Source organism: Catharus ustulatus, chromosome 5, assembly GCF_009819885.2.
Source record: "Catharus ustulatus isolate bCatUst1 chromosome 5, bCatUst1.pri.v2, whole genome shotgun sequence".
NCBI lineage: Eukaryota > Metazoa > Chordata > Aves > Passeriformes > Turdidae > Catharus > Catharus ustulatus.
This window is the reverse complement of record NC_046225.1, coordinates 29,258,693-29,276,384: the sequence shown is the minus strand read 5'-3', so window position 1 is coordinate 29,276,384 and position 17,692 is coordinate 29,258,693. Positions and strand designations below refer to the sequence as shown.

General features: G+C 42.0%; 1 protein-coding gene across 3 annotated transcripts in view; it reads left to right on the top strand.

The window, feature by feature from the left end:
- The window catches only part of FBXW7 (F-box and WD repeat domain containing 7), a 229,661-nt gene that overhangs the window by 97,184 nt on the left and 114,785 nt on the right, over positions 1-17,692 (top strand). For all 3 annotated transcript variants that reach the window (XM_033059352.1, XM_033059351.2, XM_033059358.2), the window contains exon 2: positions 14,345-14,926. In XM_033059352.1, the coding sequence (XP_032915243.1) occupies positions 14,414-14,926 (513 nt within the window). In that variant the 5' untranslated portion in view covers positions 14,345-14,413. The remainder of the gene's footprint in view (positions 1-14,344; positions 14,927-17,692) is intronic.

Sequence of the window (17,692 nt, the reverse complement as noted above, 5' to 3'; positions counted from 1 at the left end):
AGCAGTTCAACAAAAGGTCTAATACATTCTAAAAAACTGACTAAAAACTTCTCATTGATTTTCTAGAAATCTGTCCAAAAATTGTCCATTGATTACAAAGCAGTTCTGATTTCAAACCAGTCCAACAAAACAGTTCAGTGGTGAACAGATGAATGTCCATTTTCTGCTTGCAGAGGGATCATCTGCTTGGCATGTTGGTCAGCATTTGAAAGCTGTATATTGGCCACACTTCCTTCAGCGTTGCAGATCACCTTGCAGGTCACCAGCAAAGACCTTGGCTCAAGGCAGGTGTGTCCAGTCTGAAGCCTGTTATGAGGCAAGGTGATTCACAGGATTATTTAAATATTTTTTTCTCTTTTTCCAGTCACGCTGTTTTGCTTTAGGAACAGCTATAAATGCAAGGAAAGGCTTTAGCCCCTTCCATTTGAATGTCATCATGGCAATTCTTCAGCAATTCTTTCCGAGAGATCAGATCATGCTCAGAAGCATCTGCCTGAGCACTCTCCCCCACCCCCACTGCATGAATGAACCCACCCCCGACTGCTCCCCAAAAACTAGGGTGACTTTCAGGTCTTACAGCAAAGGCATGCTCCCAGAGTGTGGGCAACCCATCGATGTTGTCAGCACAGGGTGGGAGTGATGAAGGCAGCGGCGGCCCGACACAAGACAACACAGCAACCTGAGGCATTGATGGAAGAGGCAGAAGAGGCCCACCCATGCATGGACAAGAAGGGACATCTCTGACCGGCGAGGCGAGATGTGGCACTGGTGGCAGCGGTGGGAGCAGCCCTGCTCCAGGCAAACCGGAGGAAGAGGTCATCACTTCTGAGTGAACAGGCCATGACGCTGAGGGGAAAGTAGAAGGTGGCCCTGCCTTTGCCAAGGCAGAGAAGGGTGGCCAAGACCCTGCCCAGGTGGGCGGACTTAGCTCTGACGTCAGCAATGAGGGAAGGGCTGGTGCCACCCCATTATCTGGGGTGCCTGCTGCCCCACCTCAGCAGGTGGATCAAGTTCAGATGTCACGGATGAGGGACAGGCTGGTACCACCCACACCCCAGCAGTGGGCGGCACCCGCTGCCCCGTTTTGGCAGGCGGGCCCAAAGGTACCCATGGTCCTGCCCTGGCAGCTGACCACTGCAGGCCACATCCACCGTGGGCACACACACCACCGCTGCAGGCCGCTCCAAATTGGCAGTGGCCAGCACCATCAGTGTGGCATGCACCATGGCTGCTGCCTGCCCCGCCACCGCCACTTCTACACGAGCTACAGCGGCTGCCCAGAGAGCAGTGATCACAGTGTCCATAGGGAAAAACGGAGCATGCACAGAATGCACAGGTGACAGTGGAGGCGCAGCAGGATTGACCACCGCAGTGATGTCAGCAAGCAGTCAGCCCTGCACATGCATCCAAACGCAGACACCTGTGGGTGGGAGCTGTCTCCCAACGAGCCATCTCCCCCCAGAGTGCAAATGGAGGGAGTCGCAGAGTGAAGGAAGCCAGTGCAGTTCAAGTCTGCCAAAGCACCTCTCCATGTTGAGAACACAACCTCACCATTTTAAAGAGAGCTCCAATCCTCCTAGCAACTAAGCCAGGAGTTTACCGCTCCAAAATGAGTCAATAGGCTCCTGAGCTAAATGCTCATGTTCCAATGGAATTAATCCTCACAAAGGAGGACAAAAACACAGTACCTCTCTCAGTGAGGGAGGAGATAGTCTGACGATTTCCTGTGGATCTCCCATCCCGCTGTGTCAGGAGTGAGGAGTCCTTGGCTTCCCAGACGGCTCTTGATCCTGGCCAGATGTCATGATGCTGGTTCTAGCCCCAGGCTCTGCAGTCCTGGTTTCCTTGGTTGGTCAGTCTGAGGGTGGCATGGCTCTGGCTAGAAAAAACCCAGCTTGGGCTGTACCCCAGTTGTGACAGGCCTCAGAAGGTCTGTCCTGGTTTTGGCAGACCTCCAAGCCCCGAGTTTTTCCCAGTGCTGTCAAGTCGGCGATCGCTCAAGGCGATATTGGTTCGCTCGAGTAGCAGATCTCTGTGGGACCTCCAATTGTTGCTATAAAAGACTAGGATGCAGTCAAAAGATAGCAGCAATACTTCCTTCAGAGGCAGAAGAAAGCAAAAGCCCTTTATTAAAGAAACAACCACACTTTTAAAGACTAGATCGTGGAACTGAGGTTAGACTTGATTTCATTGGTGCAAGAAGAGTAACACCCCTTGTCATGTCTCTCACATACCCTGCAGGTGTTTAATCATTGTTATTAATAATTTCTCTTGTGTTTTCCTTGAACAGCTTGAGAAAAATCCAAGCTGTGTATTTCCCTGGCTTTCACCAATATCCCACAAAAAGTCCTTTGGTTTAAAGTATTAAGATTTGTTACTCCTCTTGCTGTTGGAAAGAGAATCTGTGGAATCCATATGAGCTATAATACATCCAGGTTCTGTGTTTATGTGTGTCTGGACCTTGTACGTGTTTATATCCGCATACATACTTTATCATCATCTAAAGAACCATGTTAGAATATCTGTAGGTATTTTCTTATATGTACATATATATGCAAACAATAGGACAGGACTGCTGGAGCAGCTGTCTTGAAGCCTTTATTCTGTTATAATCATCAGTCTCATTTTTACAAAACCAAGCAAGACGAAGCAGACGAATTTTACAAAGCCAAGCAGACGAAGTTCTCTTTGTTACAATGTCTTTTAACAACTTTCTAGTCAATAGCATAATGTTAAAAGCTGACAAGTGTTTGCTTGGGCCAATTAATACAGCTGCACATACATCTTGCTTTGGACAATGCTTGCTTGTAATAGCTTAAAACAGTGGATAAAGCTTCATTATTAAGCTTTTATATTTCTCCTATCTTGCTTAACATGTTTTCTAAGGCCTATCTCTATATAGCACATAGCATTATTATTTCTTGACCTTGCATCTTTAACCTTCTTGCATTTTTCCATTCTAAGATTTGCTCTCACACAGCTTTCTGTGAGTTTTATGCCTTTTCTATTTCCCACAATTCCCCCTCTTGGTTCAACCCTAAAGAAATCCTTTTAATGACTTTGTTGAATAGTAACTACAGTAGTTTCACGAATACAAGCCGCACGGACTATAAGCCGCACCCCCGGTGCCTCGACAATGTTGCTGTCTTTGTCAATAGATAAGCCGCACCCCGAATATTAGCCGCACTTTCGTTCGTAGCGAGAATCCGTGCGCAGCTTTCACAAATTGGCCAATTAGTAACAGGATCGCGGCACAGCGGGCTTTACTGGCTCGGGGCGGGGCCAGGCAGGCTCGGCCTGCTCATGGTTGCCGACGGGGCCGGCTGGGTGGTGCTGCAGCCGCCGCCGGGCTCACTGGCCCCCCTCTCCCGTCAGCACCGCCTCGCTGCCGCGTTTGCTCGTCCTGCCGGCGGGCCAGCCCCCGCCGCCGCTGCGAGGCACGCCGGCCGCCCTGCTGCTGCGTTTACTCGCCCTGCCGGCGGGCCGGCCCCCGCCGCCGCTGCGAGGCACGCCGGCCGCCCTGCTGCTGCGTTTACTCGCCCTGCCGGCGGGCCGGCCCCCGCCGCCGCTGCGAGGCACGCCGGCCGCCCCGCCGCTGAGTTTACTCGCCCTGCCGGCAGGCCGGCCCCCGCCGCCGCTGTGAGGCATGCCGGCCGCCCTGCTGCTGCGTTTACTCGCCCTGCCGGCGGGCCGGCCCCCGCCGCTGCTGCGAGGCACGCCGGCCGCCCCGCCGCTGAGTTTACTCGCCCTGCCGGCAGGCCGGCCCCCGCCGCCGCTGCGAGGCACGCCGGCCGCCCCCTCCCGTCTGCACCACCGCCGCGTTTCCTCGCCCTGGCCGGCACTGCAGGCCCCCGCACCGCCGGGCACCCCCACGCTGCTGGCCCCAATTCTGCTGGGCTTCCCCCGCTGCCAGGCAGCCCCACCCGCCGGCCTTACTGCTTCTGCCATGCTCCCCTGCATTGCTAGCCCCAGTTCTCCCGGGCTCCCCCGCCCTGCTGGCCCGGGCTCTGCCGCCCCCCCTGCCCCGCCCTGCTGGCTCAGGCTCTGCCGCCCGCCCCCCACACTGCTGGCCCCGCCTCTGCCAGGCTTTCCCACCTCAGCCGGGGCCGGCCGGGCTCCAGCTTGGCTTGGGGCTGCCGCGGGCTCTCACTTCTGTGTTGGCAGCTTTTAGAATATTGTCCATGTATTAGCCGCCCTCGAATATTAGCCGCACTTCCGGGTTTCCACCAAACTTTTGGTCAAATTGGTGCGGCTTGTATTCGTGAAATTACTGTACCTTGCATTACATAGCTCTACTACAGTGCATTTTTCCTTATTTAGCAAAACAGCATTACCAGCTTTTTAAGCAAGGCTTTATTAATAAACTTTAGTTAATACATTGCTTTTTGCTTGTCTAAGGCAATTTTTAAGCTTGTTTTAAGCATTTTTATTTTAAACTATAGCAGTTCTAAGGTTTTGAAAGATTTGGTTGATTTCAAGGATGTATGTCAAATCTGGTAGTAAGTGCTGTCTCTTGATTTGTTAAGTTTCATCTGTTCTAAGGCCTTGAATCAAAGCCTTTGTCAGCCTCTATATTTTGATACTTTAACTTGGGATCAGCAGACAACTGCATAAGATCCCATGATTTTTCTGTAAGATTTTGAGAGTTCTCTGTAATTTCCTTTCCTACATCTCTTTTTTGGATGACAAAAGCTCCCTTGATGGTTCTGTCCATCATTTGTCGCACACACTAAGTGTACCACTGTCAGTATACCATGGCACTACTAAAATCCATCATCTCTTTTAATTTGAGATGTTAAATTTTTCAGTTTTTGTATACTTTTGTGGATAGATTCGGAGTGGTCAGACAAGTTCATCCAACACAATCCTTCGAATTCCTCACAACCATGTCTCTGTGCTAGTAAGAGAAAATCAATTGCTGCTCTGTTTTGTAGGGTGGCATGTCTAGCTCTGCTAACGTCTGTCAGCATATCACCGATTGTAATGGATGTGGCATTGGTTTATATACTCAGCCAACACCCAAGTGATCTATTTATTTCAAGGCCATAGCTGAAGCAAGTTAGGATAAAAACAAACCAGCTGAAACCCTTTCCACAGCCTTCCAGGGCTTAAAATTACTTCTACAATTTTTATTTTATTGGTCGGCAAATGTTTTCCCCCGATGTTTCTTCTTAACAACTGCTTTAGGACTAGGTGCTATCACAGTGAGCTTCATGGACCACCTACAATGTGTGGTGGAATGCCTTACCAAGCCCTATCTCTACAAATAAACCAGTATCCTTTTGGTAATTGCATGGATATTGGTCAGTCCTGGAAAGTTCATTCCAACTGTCTGAATAATTACACCAAAAACTCTAATTTCTGTATGCAAAGTAATGGGGAGTAACATTGTACTTTGAAGGATCACTTTCTTACCAATCACTAGCTGAAAACATAAGACAGAAATCCATTGTTAAAGAACCAAGGATCTCTAATTCTTGGGGTTTGGATAATGCTTTGGGAAGTTCATTGGTCCAATCACTCACAGGATTGCTGATGTTGGCAGCATCGTCTGGCTTACTATTCAGTTGCCTTTTGGTCTAAGGATCATAGTACATAGGTATTGGTCAATTTTTTACTGGCACACCAATTAGACAAGTTGAAAAAGGCTTCTCTGGGTTCCAATTGGACAGGCATATGTTGTCTGAATCTGCAGCCTTGGCTAAGGTAACCCAAACATTTGTCTTTGGTTGTCCTATGGGCAACTAGTGCAGTGAGGATTTCACTGCATGAAGGAAGCAAAACTACCAAGCACCACCGTAGCAATAGATTTTGCTCCATACCTTTTGTGAGCTACTTTTTTTGGCAAAAGCTTTCTCCATAAATATCAACTCCCAAATTTATTAAGGGGTTATCCAATTATAGTAAAAAGGTGGTTAATTTAGCTTTACCAATTTTATGGGGGTGTTTTTAACTCTCTAAAGTAACACAAAGGATACCAAGCTTTTACCAAAAGAGCTCTACAAAACCAACAATTTCTACACTTTTTTCATTGGCATAAAAATCAAGGTTTGCAGGTTCCACAAGTGAACAAAGAATGTCAGGTGTGACCCGTAGTCTCTCTGTTCAGCTCATGTCTGCGTGCTTGTTTCTCTGCTCTTGCTATTGGAAACAGAATCTGTGGAATCTATATGAGCTATAATACATCCAGGTTCTGTGTTTGTGTGTGTCTGAACCTTGTATGTGGTTGTATCCTTATACATTATCATCATCTAAAGAATGGGACTACTTTTTGTTCAGACTCTTTCTTCTAAACTCTTGCTTATGAAAGGTCTATTAATCTCTTTTCTACCTCTGATACTTCTTTATCAAGCCACTTAGCCTAAATAGTGCTAAATATACATAAATTCTTGTAGCATTTACTAATTTTCTAGAGTGCTTTTTGTGTTGTCATTCTCTAGGTTTTTATAGGGAGTAAAACAGAGTACAATGGAACTGATAAAGGGGCCTGATATCTTAGGCTTGATTGAGCAGAAACCATGGGAGAGACAGAGATGAAATAAGTGCTCTCTGGGCAAGAAGTGACCAAGAAACATGCTGTGAAACTTTGTAATAATGTAATTTTGCCAGGTGATATCATGAAGAATGTGTAACCAATGGGAAATTGTTACCAAAAATAGAGCCCTATATAAGTGCCATACAAGTAAAACCCTATATAAACATTTTGTATACTCAATAAAATTGGCTTCTGATCCAAACTCGGATGTCCCTGTCTCTCCATTGCTGATAAGTTTTGTGTGATATTTCATATTTTATCCCATGTTAAATACTTTATATATTTGTGTCAGAAAAGGGTAGGATTATGTGAAAGGTCTTTCATTCCCAGAGTTAAAGCTAAGTTTTCTTTTAATGGTTTCTATGTGTTTGTCCCCTGATAGCAAGGGACGTTGCTTGTCATGCTCTCACTACCCGTGTTATTATCCAATATTGACTCTTTTAAATAAATCTTTGTTCTGTGGGGAATAGATCAGAATAAAGCAAAGTGTATGAGACTGTAAAGTAGCACTGGAGGCTAATGGGGATTGGGAAATTGAGGTCTGGGATTAGAGAGGGAGCCATATTCAGTGGCAGTCCTGGGAGAAAAGAGTAAGTTGGATGGTGAAATAGGGAGAGAAAGGGTAAAGTCTGTTTAAATAGGATTGTTAGGTTAAACAGAAGCAGGTGAACAGGAGGCAAAGACATCTTACTAGACTGTGTGTGGTGAGAAACCTGGAAGTGTCTTTGTTCAGAAACATTCAGGAGGAGAGGTTGAGGACACCAGGACTTGTTGAAAAGCTTCAGCAGGTAGATGGGCCTGAATTTTAGTAGAGAGGGAGATAAAACTGGCTGCAAAAGAAGATTAAACACAGCTGGACATAACTAAATTTAAACAGGAAACTTTAATTGTATTTTTAAAATTTAATGAATACTAAATCTATTTTTTTGTTTGCTGTCAGATTTATATTTGACATAAGTAAGTAATTAGAGGCACACTTTAATGTTTGTTCTTTTGACCCCTTTGAACTGAATAAACTACATTAATTGATTGTGAAAGTATATTGAGATTGTGAAAAAAGAGCAGGATAATTTCTAATACAACAGAAACATCGCATGTGCTGCTCTATTAAGTGTTGTCAGAGCTTTGCTGGGAGGTTGATAGTAAAGCAGGAACAGCAAATCTTGCTGGCTGCTATTTTGTTCTGGAGCTTGGAGCTGTAAATAATGGAGTTCACTGGGGGATTTGAGGTGTGTGTATGTTTGGAAGAAGTAGTTTATCATTCTTAGAAAACGTATGTGTTCTTGTAGAAGGAGTTATATTGTTAATGATGTATTTTATTTTGAAGAAAAGCTACTGAAAGTTTTTGAATCTCTGTTTCAGTCTTGCTCTAATCAACATATGTGCTGATGAAATACAGGTTTTTTCTTTACTTCATCTGTGCAATGTATTCAACACCGTTTTGTGACTCCATTACTATGATCATCTTTGGTGTCCTTTATAGTGCAGCAAAATTATTCTGTAACTTTCATTTAAAGCTCATAACTTTAGTTAAATTTGTGGCTTTATCTGATGTGTCTTAACTTTGTTAAGTCCTTGCATGAGAATAATTGTCTACTACCATAACCTATAAAAGAAGGTGGCACGTTGGTTATTTGATTTTTGTATTTCAGTTATTGCGTGTTGGCTGCTTTGGTTTGTTACTTAGCAAAATCTTTTCCATATACAAACTGTGTAGCCAGTGATCAGACAAATATAGTAACTGCTTTCTTAAACACATCATGTACTTGTCTTGCTTGTAGTGTTTTACAACATTAGGTATTATGGCCATGACTCAAACATGTATTTTGCTTTGGTAAAACATGGTTCACAGTCTCACTGTTAACTCTGTTATTCATTCATACTTGCTTGATGTTGCACACAAATCCCCTTCTCATGCATGTTTTTTCAAATGTGCTTAGCAGGCCTTAGGTGGCCTGGCTTGTTAGGTGTATTACACTCTGTGTAGTAGTTGGGCTTGGATCAAGTGCACCTTTAAAAGCCTAATTTCTGATTGTCCGCACCTGCTCCCCAGTAGAATGAATTGAAGCACAGCTGTCCCAGAGCATCTTCTGGATGAAACTAAAGCAGGAGGTGTGCTCCAACTGCGGGGGTAATTTTAAGTTTGAGGGGGTGAGTAGAGGTCCGGGAAGGTATGGGAATAAATCACTTCCTCTTCCCAGAGCTGGTATTCTGCGGGTGCTGTTTCTCAGCTTTGCACCTCTGCCCTTACAGCGCTGCACTGCTTGCTTGTGAGGACCAATACATCAGTGTTGTTCTTGGGCACAGTGTGCTTATACAAGTCTTAAACTTTTTTTTTCAGAAGGTAGATTTGGATTTTTCTTTCTGTTTATCTCAATTCAGTATTACACAGTTAAATAACAGAATTAAAAGCTCAGATATATTACACTGTTAAGATTTAGTCAAATAGCTATAGAAGTTTTTGTGTTAGTTCAATTGTCTTTGTCCACTGAATCTGTAATCTCAAAAGATTTGTTCTAGAAGCATCCACTGGCCATAAACCATATTGTGTCTGTAGCTATACTGCCTTGTCACGAAATGCTATCATGATACTTAGGTTAGTATCCAAGTCAGTCTAATACATTAGTTTCCAAGTTAATTATTTTTAAAACCTTTTCATATGTTATATTTTGTTAAAAATCAAGCCCTACCACTCCCCAACCTCCACTTCTCTACATCCACCTGATTTCCTTTTTTCTTTACAATTTCAAGTGATAAAAATGGAAAAATGAGAAGAGACAGTACTAGCAAATTTCATTTTCCCATAGTTATGTGGGTTTATAAGTTAAAAATATTTAATGACTTAAAATCTGTATTAGCAGGACAGAAGGTTTTAGCAGTAAAGCAGGAAGTGAAGTGGTTCTCCTCGTAGTACAGAATGCAAACTGTTGTTGCAGATAACCCTGAGCAGTTTTCCCTTTATTCTTCTAGTATTTCTTGGCATTTCTTGGTTTTGAGCAACTGTTGTTGATATTAATTTTTATAATCTATCTTCTGTGAAAATGTAACGGGTAAAGCTGAGGAATTACGCTTAAATAACATTTAATATTCAATAGAGCTGGGTGCTGCATGCAGTCTTCAATAGAGTTGTGGGATGTCTTCATCAGCTCTGAGTTTACTGTTGGAGCAGTCTGGAGAGTTCCATTTTTCTTAGGGGTTTCTTGCATTTTGTTTTCAAATACAATGTGAGTGTTAAGAAACTTACCTGGGAATTGCCAGGTTAGATACATTGACCAAGTTTAATGAATTTTAATGTTTATGCAAAGTCTTGCTACTTGCATTGCTATGTTTTGGTGTCTGTCTGAAAAAAAATCTTTGTGGTCTGAGACAGGTAGGAAAAACAATAGCTTTCCTCAGTGTTTCTTCTGGTTTTTAGTTGATTTGAGTCATTTTAGTCTCTGACTGTGTAAGTCAAAGAGACGCTGTATTAGCTGAAAACACATACTTTCAGTTCTCTTGGAAGTTGATTTGTAAATACACTTCTTCTTGCAAAATAATAATCCTTTCTTATTTGTTATCTACCTTATATATGGAAATTTTTGTATCATGTGTATTAGCTGACAATAGTTAATTCTGAAAGCACTAACAGTAATTTCTACTATATATTTCGACTATGAGGCGCACCTTTTTGACTAAAATTTTGGTCTGAACCTGGAAGTGCGCCTTATAGTCCGGTGAGCCTTATATAATGTACAAAGTTGCGACATTTGCCAACCCGGAAGTGTGAGCATCCTGGCATGGCTTGGGCTTCCGGAATCCTGGCGCAGCAGAGTTGCCCGGCAACGCGGGGCGGAACAGGTTTCTGGCGGTGCGGCGCGGCTCGGGTGCCTGGCACCGCTATGAGGCTCGGGCACCCAGCACCAGCGGCAGCCCCGAGCGGCGCTGAGCCCACTCGACCCCGAACCAAGCCAGTAAACCCCACGATCGCATGATTCTGTTACTATGTTGTTACTTTGTTGTACGTGGCATGGATCCTCGCTGCAAAAAAAAGGTGCGCCTTATAGTCTGGTGCACCTTATATAATGTACAAAGTTGCAAAATTTGCCGACTCCCGGAGGTGGGCCTTATAATCCAGTGTGCCTTATAGCTGTGAAATTACTGTACATGACAGAAGGCAGCTTTAATGTTTCAAATCTCTCAGATAATTTTACATCCATCTGTTATTTAGCAAATGCATCACCTCTCTGCATACTGATGATTTCTGATGTAGCACTGTTTGTAAATGAATTTTGATAATGTATTTTACAGGGTTCTTGGAAAAACAAGTTGAGTTTATTCATGCAAATGCAGAATAAAATGGAAACCACTAATGACTAAAGCTAATTTCATGAACTGATGGTCACTCAAAAATGTAGGAATAATTAAAAACATATGCTAGTACTAGTGTACATTTTAATTGGCTGGAAATTCATTTGGGTACAATAACAATAACATAAGTGTTATTTTTATCACTTCAACATTTATCATATTCTTACATTTGATTACTTTAATGTTTCAAAGTTGATCTTTTGTTTACTTACAGATACAAATTGGAAGTATGTATTAAATTATTGAAACAAATGCAGCATTTACAGTTTTATCAAGTACATACTTAACCAGTAATTGCATATATAATGCTGCTGATACTGAAAAAATGCATTTAAACTTTTAAGCGACATCCATGGCTACTTAGAGAAACATTTGTGGTGGAAACTGGAATTCCTAGATTAAACTAGATTAAGAAGAAGTAAACCTCTTGTTCAGCCTTCTTTTTTTTTTTTTTTTTTTTAAACTACTGATTTTTACATTATTTAGTGCTTCAAATTTCCAAGTTGAGAAGGTGTAGTATTGTTTCATTCATAATGCCCAAACTATGTACCGAGCCTGATATGTAAGTTGTATTACCATCAGATTATATATGCAATTTGACTTTTGATGAAATGTTGTTATTAAACATCACTCCCACATGCTAAAGTTTCTGAGCTTTGGGGAAAGATGTTAAAAGAAAACATTTCTCTTAGATGCAGTCTTCATGGTATCTTTTTTAAGTGCTAGTTACTGTACACAGAAAAGTAAACACATTTGTTCTTGCTACCACTTGAATATAAAAACATAGACAAAAGCTTCTGGTTCGGGTCGTGTGCACCCAAGTGTCCGAAAGCTTTTTTCCCATGGAAAAAATCAAGAGTAAGCACAATGTCTACTTCCTTCCATTGAATGTGTGGCACTTCATTGTCTATTAGTGTTACCTTCTCATTCATGGACTGGAACTTAATGGATACTTTCTTTGAACATATATTTCTGTGACTGATCTTATTTTTATTTGGAGGAATTGTCACCTGGGTAGATACATGGAAACTTGAGAACACTGTCTTTGGGATGTAAGTAGTGTTTCCCAGAGGAAGAAAGATGCCGAGAAGTGCAGAATCCCAGCTATAAATCCTCCACAGAGAAAGGGTGGAAAACACCTATGAGTGTATATCTGTGCCTTTTAGGGTACAACACAGTGAAAATTACAGTAGAGCTATGGTTCCTGGTACTCTTTTCTGTACTAACCAATAAGGTGAATGTTTTTGCAATGTCACGGTGCAAAGTTGGGGTTTATCTGTTCCCCTTCAATCATACAAGACCCTAACTTTTCTGTTCAAAAGAAAAAAAAATCTGTAAGAGATACATGACTTAAGAAAAAGGAGGGGGTGATGGTGGTGGTGGCGGAGGCTCAGAGATTATCATCCTGTGCTGAAGTACTCATGGAAACATCCTTTACTACTCCTACTTCAAGGACTCCTACTTGTGCTCCCAACTAGTATTTGTGTTGTTGTGCTTTCTGACTCTCTCACAGTGTGGCCTTTGAGTATGTGGGTAGGGCTATGGGCTTCCGAGGACAGTGACTCTATACACGATGACAACACCAATTTCTCTCTGCTCAGATTTTCATGTACTGCTTTCGTAGCCTTTGAATCTCACTACTTGTTGAGTTTTGTCTGGCTTCATCTACTCAACACATTGCTTGAATCTAGGGAAACCAGAGTCTGGATGTGCCAGCCTCAAAGGCTGTATAGCTGGAAATCTGATACTAAATTTAATAATGAATTAGTCTGTGTTATAGCCCTCCGTTCTTATATATTGCTTGGAGGCACATGAGTAACTGAATGCATGAATAATTTGGAAATTGCATTAGTATTTTTCAGTTTCTATTAAAATGCACCTAATTTCGGCCTTTTTTAACATCTCAGAGACTCATTTAACAATTACTGTAGTCTGTTAGACTTTGGATAACTTTGCTACTAACAATCTTTTTTTTTTTCCAGGCGAGGTATGTGCCATTTCTGGGGCCACACGGGCTGCCTAGTGATGTCTTCTTTTGACCACTGGGCATCTCTCTGGCCACCTGAAGACTTGGTAGTGATAAGGCTGTACTCTTTATTAGGTGCTCTCTTCTTTATTAATCTAAAAGGAAATTAAAATAACAATAAATGAGGCTTTCAATTATATCTGAAAATATGCTGCTCTTAATGCATAAGACCAAAAACAGTTTGTTTTTTGAATAATATACAAAGTCTGTAATCAAATGAGAGGGAAAATTAATGCCATTTGAAATTATTTGTGTACAGTTTTCTGCAAGTAACATTCCATACTTGTATCTTCTGCTGACATGAATGTTAATGGTTCTTGTGGATTCTCTAGAAGGGCAACTAGTTCTTTTGAATTTTGCAGAATCTGGTGCTTAAAGAGAGTATTATCAGACTGTTTGACAGAACAAGTACAGTAATTTCACAACTATAAGGCGCACCCTTTTGACTAAAATTTTCCCTCAAACCCGGAAGTGCGCCTTATAGTCCGGTGCGACTTATCTGATGTACAAAGTTGCGAAATTTGCCAAACCGGAAGTGTGAGCTGTGAGCCGTGGGGGGAGCCGGAAGTGCCACGGCAGCCGGCTGGGGGCGGGCCCGGAGGCCCGCGGCACTGCCCCTGCCAGGTGAAGGCGGGCCAGGGGACCCGCGGCACCGCCCCTCTCGGGTCCAGGCAGTCTTGGGGGCCCAAGGCTGCAGGGTGAAGGCGGGCTAGGGGACCCGCGGCACCCGCCTTCCCGGTTCCAGGCAGTCCCGGGAGCCCACGGCTGCCGGGTGAATGCGGGCTAGGGGGCTCGTGGCACTCGCCTTCCCGGGCCCAGGCAGTCCCAGGGGCCCATGGCTGCCAGGTGAATGCCACCCAGGGGGCCCGTGGCACCCGCCTTCCCCGGGTTGAGGTAGTCCCGGGGGCCCATGGCTACCGGGCGAATGCCGCCCAGGGGGCCCGCAGCACCCGCCTTCCCGGGTCCAGGCAGTCCCGGGGGCCCATGGCCGCCGGGTCCAGGGGAGCCCGGTGGCTTGTGGCACCGCCCCTCCCGGATGGAGGCAGGCCCAGGGGCCAATGGCTGCTGGGTTGAGGCGGGGCCTTGGCCAGCAACTGTGCGGGTGGAGCTGGGGGCGGAGCCTCGCTGCAAAAAAAAAAGTGCGCCTTATAGTCCGGTGCGCCTTATCTGATCTTCAAAGTTGCGAATTTTGCCAACTCCGGGGGGTGCACCTTATAGTCCGGTGCGCCTTATGGTCGTGAAATTACTGTAATTATCTTGCTAGAAAGTTGCCTGTAGTATTTTAGGTTTTTCTAGTTGTGTGTCGAGTAAAAATTCTTCCTTATTTCCTGTAAGTTTTTATTTGCAAACAATAATACCATGAAATAGGTTTTTATTGCTTTATCTAATAAAAAAAGTAATTTTTGTAATTTTCCACTTTTTCTTTATCTTCTTAGAATGTGAAAGCATTTGCATCTTCAGATAGCCTAGCCAAGGTCCAAGAAGTAGCAAGCTGGCTTTTGGAAATGAATCAGGAACTGCTCTCTGTGGGCAGCAAGAGGCGACGAACTGGTGGATCTCTTCGAGGTAATGCTTCCTCAAGCCAAGTAGATGAGGAGCAGATGAATCAGGTCATAGAAGAGGAGGAGCAGCAGCAAAGAAGACAACAAGAGGAGCAGCAGCAAAGACAACAAGAGGAGCAGCATATTGGGAGAAATGGGGAGATAGGAGGAGAAGAACCTGGATTTGATGACAGGCATGAGTCTCAGCAGGAACAGTTAGAAGAAAATAGTAATAGACTTATTACAGTGGATAAAGATTCCACTTGTAACCAAGAGGAAGATGATGATGAACATGCTGGTGATCAAGAGGAGGAGGTGGAAGAAGAGGAGGAAATGGACCAGGACAGTGATGATTTTGATCAGTCTGATGACAGCAGTAGAGAAGATGAACACGCTAACTGTAATAGTGTCACAAATTCCAACAGCCTCATGGATTTGCCCATTCACCAGTCATCGCCATTCTACATGAAGACAAAGGTGAGAAGCTACATATTTTTGTGTTCTTAATCCTCATTAACTTTGGGTTTTGGAAAAAAATTACATATTTAGCATAAACTAAAGTTTTGCAATGAAGCAAACATTTTATTTCCTATAGAACTTTCAGTGAAGAATTTATGTAGTACTCAAAAACTATGCTGTTTTAGCTGTTAATAATAAAAATATTTGCATGCATTTGACATGAGCAAATACCCCTATATATTTTAAGGAGTAGCACTCTGGTGACAGTGGCCAAAATACCAAGATGTTTCTTCATAAATATTTTACATACGACCCTCCCAGTGTTATTTATGGTATTTTACTTCTCCAAATGGGGTAGAAGGGAAGGTAAGACGTGTTGTTTTCTCAGAGAAGATCTGGTTCATTTAGGTGAAAACATTGTAATGAAAAGTAGAGTGGAATATTACAGAAACATCAAGTTCCTCCTGATGACCTGCTGAGTTCCTTAACAAAATACAGGTTAAAAAAAGTGTGGTACCCAGTCATTCAGTTGGGAAGTCATTACATAATGTCTTACAATACTTTGCTTGTGAGGACCTTGAACTTGTGTGCTGGTTGTTGAAAACTTCAGATTTGCAATAAGAATCTGGAAATTATTCTTCATACTTTTATTTCTACTTATATCACCAAACATTTTACATTAAAAAGAAATTATTGGCTGCAGTGTACATTCGTAGTTCACTTTATTTTCCAAGTTCTTTGGGAAGGAGGAATTTCATTAACTCATAGGAGCAACAAAATAATGGAAGTAGTATAATTGACTAGTAAGAAAGAGGAGTGGGCTAGTGTTCTTCTGGAAGAATGTTCTTCCTAAGTCTATGAATGCATTCCTTTTTCTTACTCATCATTTGTTAATAGAACACCTAGACTCCTCTCACCTTTCAAAAAACAAAACCTCCTCAAACTTTAAAATTTTACTTTTAAAAAATACTTAAAACCTGATGTAACATAAAACCACAAAAAAGTCAGTTAACATAGGTTGACAGGTTAAGTATGAGCATAAATGTATAGAGATGGATAATCAATCTTGAAGAGGCACCTGAACAGATAAATAGGGTGATCATTTGCTTCTGGAATCTAATAGCAATATTTTTGTTAATAACAATAGTATGCAAATCACTTCCATGTTTAAAGCATCTCAGCTAACATATTTGATTTTTGAAAAGTTGTGATGCTTTCACATGAACTTTTTCTATAATTTCATATTTATAATTCTACTCTTCAAGGTACTGAAGTATATGCTTTAGGTACTGAAGTATATGCTTTATAATTTGGAGAGAAGTACTGTTATGTTTCATATCACTGAATTGGATTTTACAACTGAATCTTTGATTTTATTTCAACACATTGGTTTTCCTGGATTTAATATGTTTTACTGAGAATCATATCAAAACTTGCATCCATCATGGACAATATTTAACGTAGGAAATTCTTAAAAATATGTTTCTTAGTCTCTGTATTGGAAACTTGTTGAAGTGCTTTTTAAGTACAGTAATTTCACGATTATAAGCCACACCATTGCGACTAAAATTTTGGTCCAAACCCGGAAGTGCGGCTTATAATCTGGTGCAGCTTATATATGGACAAAGAACTGCAACTACCAGTGTTTTATTTGAAAAGTACTTTTTACTTCCTGTGCTTTTACATGGCTGTGTTTATTATTTCATTTGCTACTCAAGGTTTATAGGGGATTAGTTATACTTTTGCATTTTCTAAGTAAATTTTCCTACACCTTCACTTGTATGTAAAACTAATGTGTTACATAATTGCTGCTCTGCTAATTTTTCCTACTCTGTAAGTGGATCTTGAAGTCTGCTTATAGATATGTGGGCTATGTTTATAGTAAAGTGGTTATTACTAATAGAGTTTGTGGCTTATGTAAGAACTTTGCTATCTAGTTTGAGCTTTCTTATGCAAGGTTGTTGTAATACTTAATTAATTTGACTGTTATGTTAAAGTGTCACAGTCAAATTAAAGGAACTTATAATAAATTCTAGATTTTTTTCCTTTATGTGGGGTGTCTTACCACTTTTCACTATGATTTTTTCAAATATTGCAACAATTAAATGACCATTTAAATATATAATTTGTGAAGTAGGTGATTCTGTTTAGAGAGTAAAATCAAGTATCTTCGTACCTGGGAAGGAAGAAAGGTAAAAGATAAAACATTGATTCTGACAGTTTGAGTTGTAGTTTGGACTACTACGTTCTATTTAATAAGTAGATTTAAACTGATTTTTCCCTTCACTGCAGACAGTTGTGGGGATTTTGGTGGCTTTAATTTTTTTTTTTTGTTTGGGTTTTTTGTTGTTGTTGTTTTTTGCTAGTTTGGGGGTTTTTTTGTTAGTTTGGGGTTTTTTGTTTTTGTTTTTTATTAAATGTGGAAAGAGGTAGTGCTGATTTAGTCTCTCATTACCAAGATTGCTTACTAGACTGAAGTCCTAGCTGAGCAAGACACAAGCAATTTTCTACTTCTATGCCAATTGAGGTCAGTCTTTAAACTCCAGGCAAGGGATTTACCTCAACTAGCCATAATGGAAAATAAATGTACAGGGCTTTGGATTGTGCCAGTTTTGTCTATAGAGTTGTCTGAGAATATACAGTTATCCTTTCTTTGCAGTGGAGCATACATCAGGACATAAACCTTCCTCTTCCTGGTGATTCTTACCAGACATGTCTAGTATTTTCTGCTGAAGATACATGTAATTCTTTTGTTGCTATGTTCATTGGTTGTTCAGTTTTCTA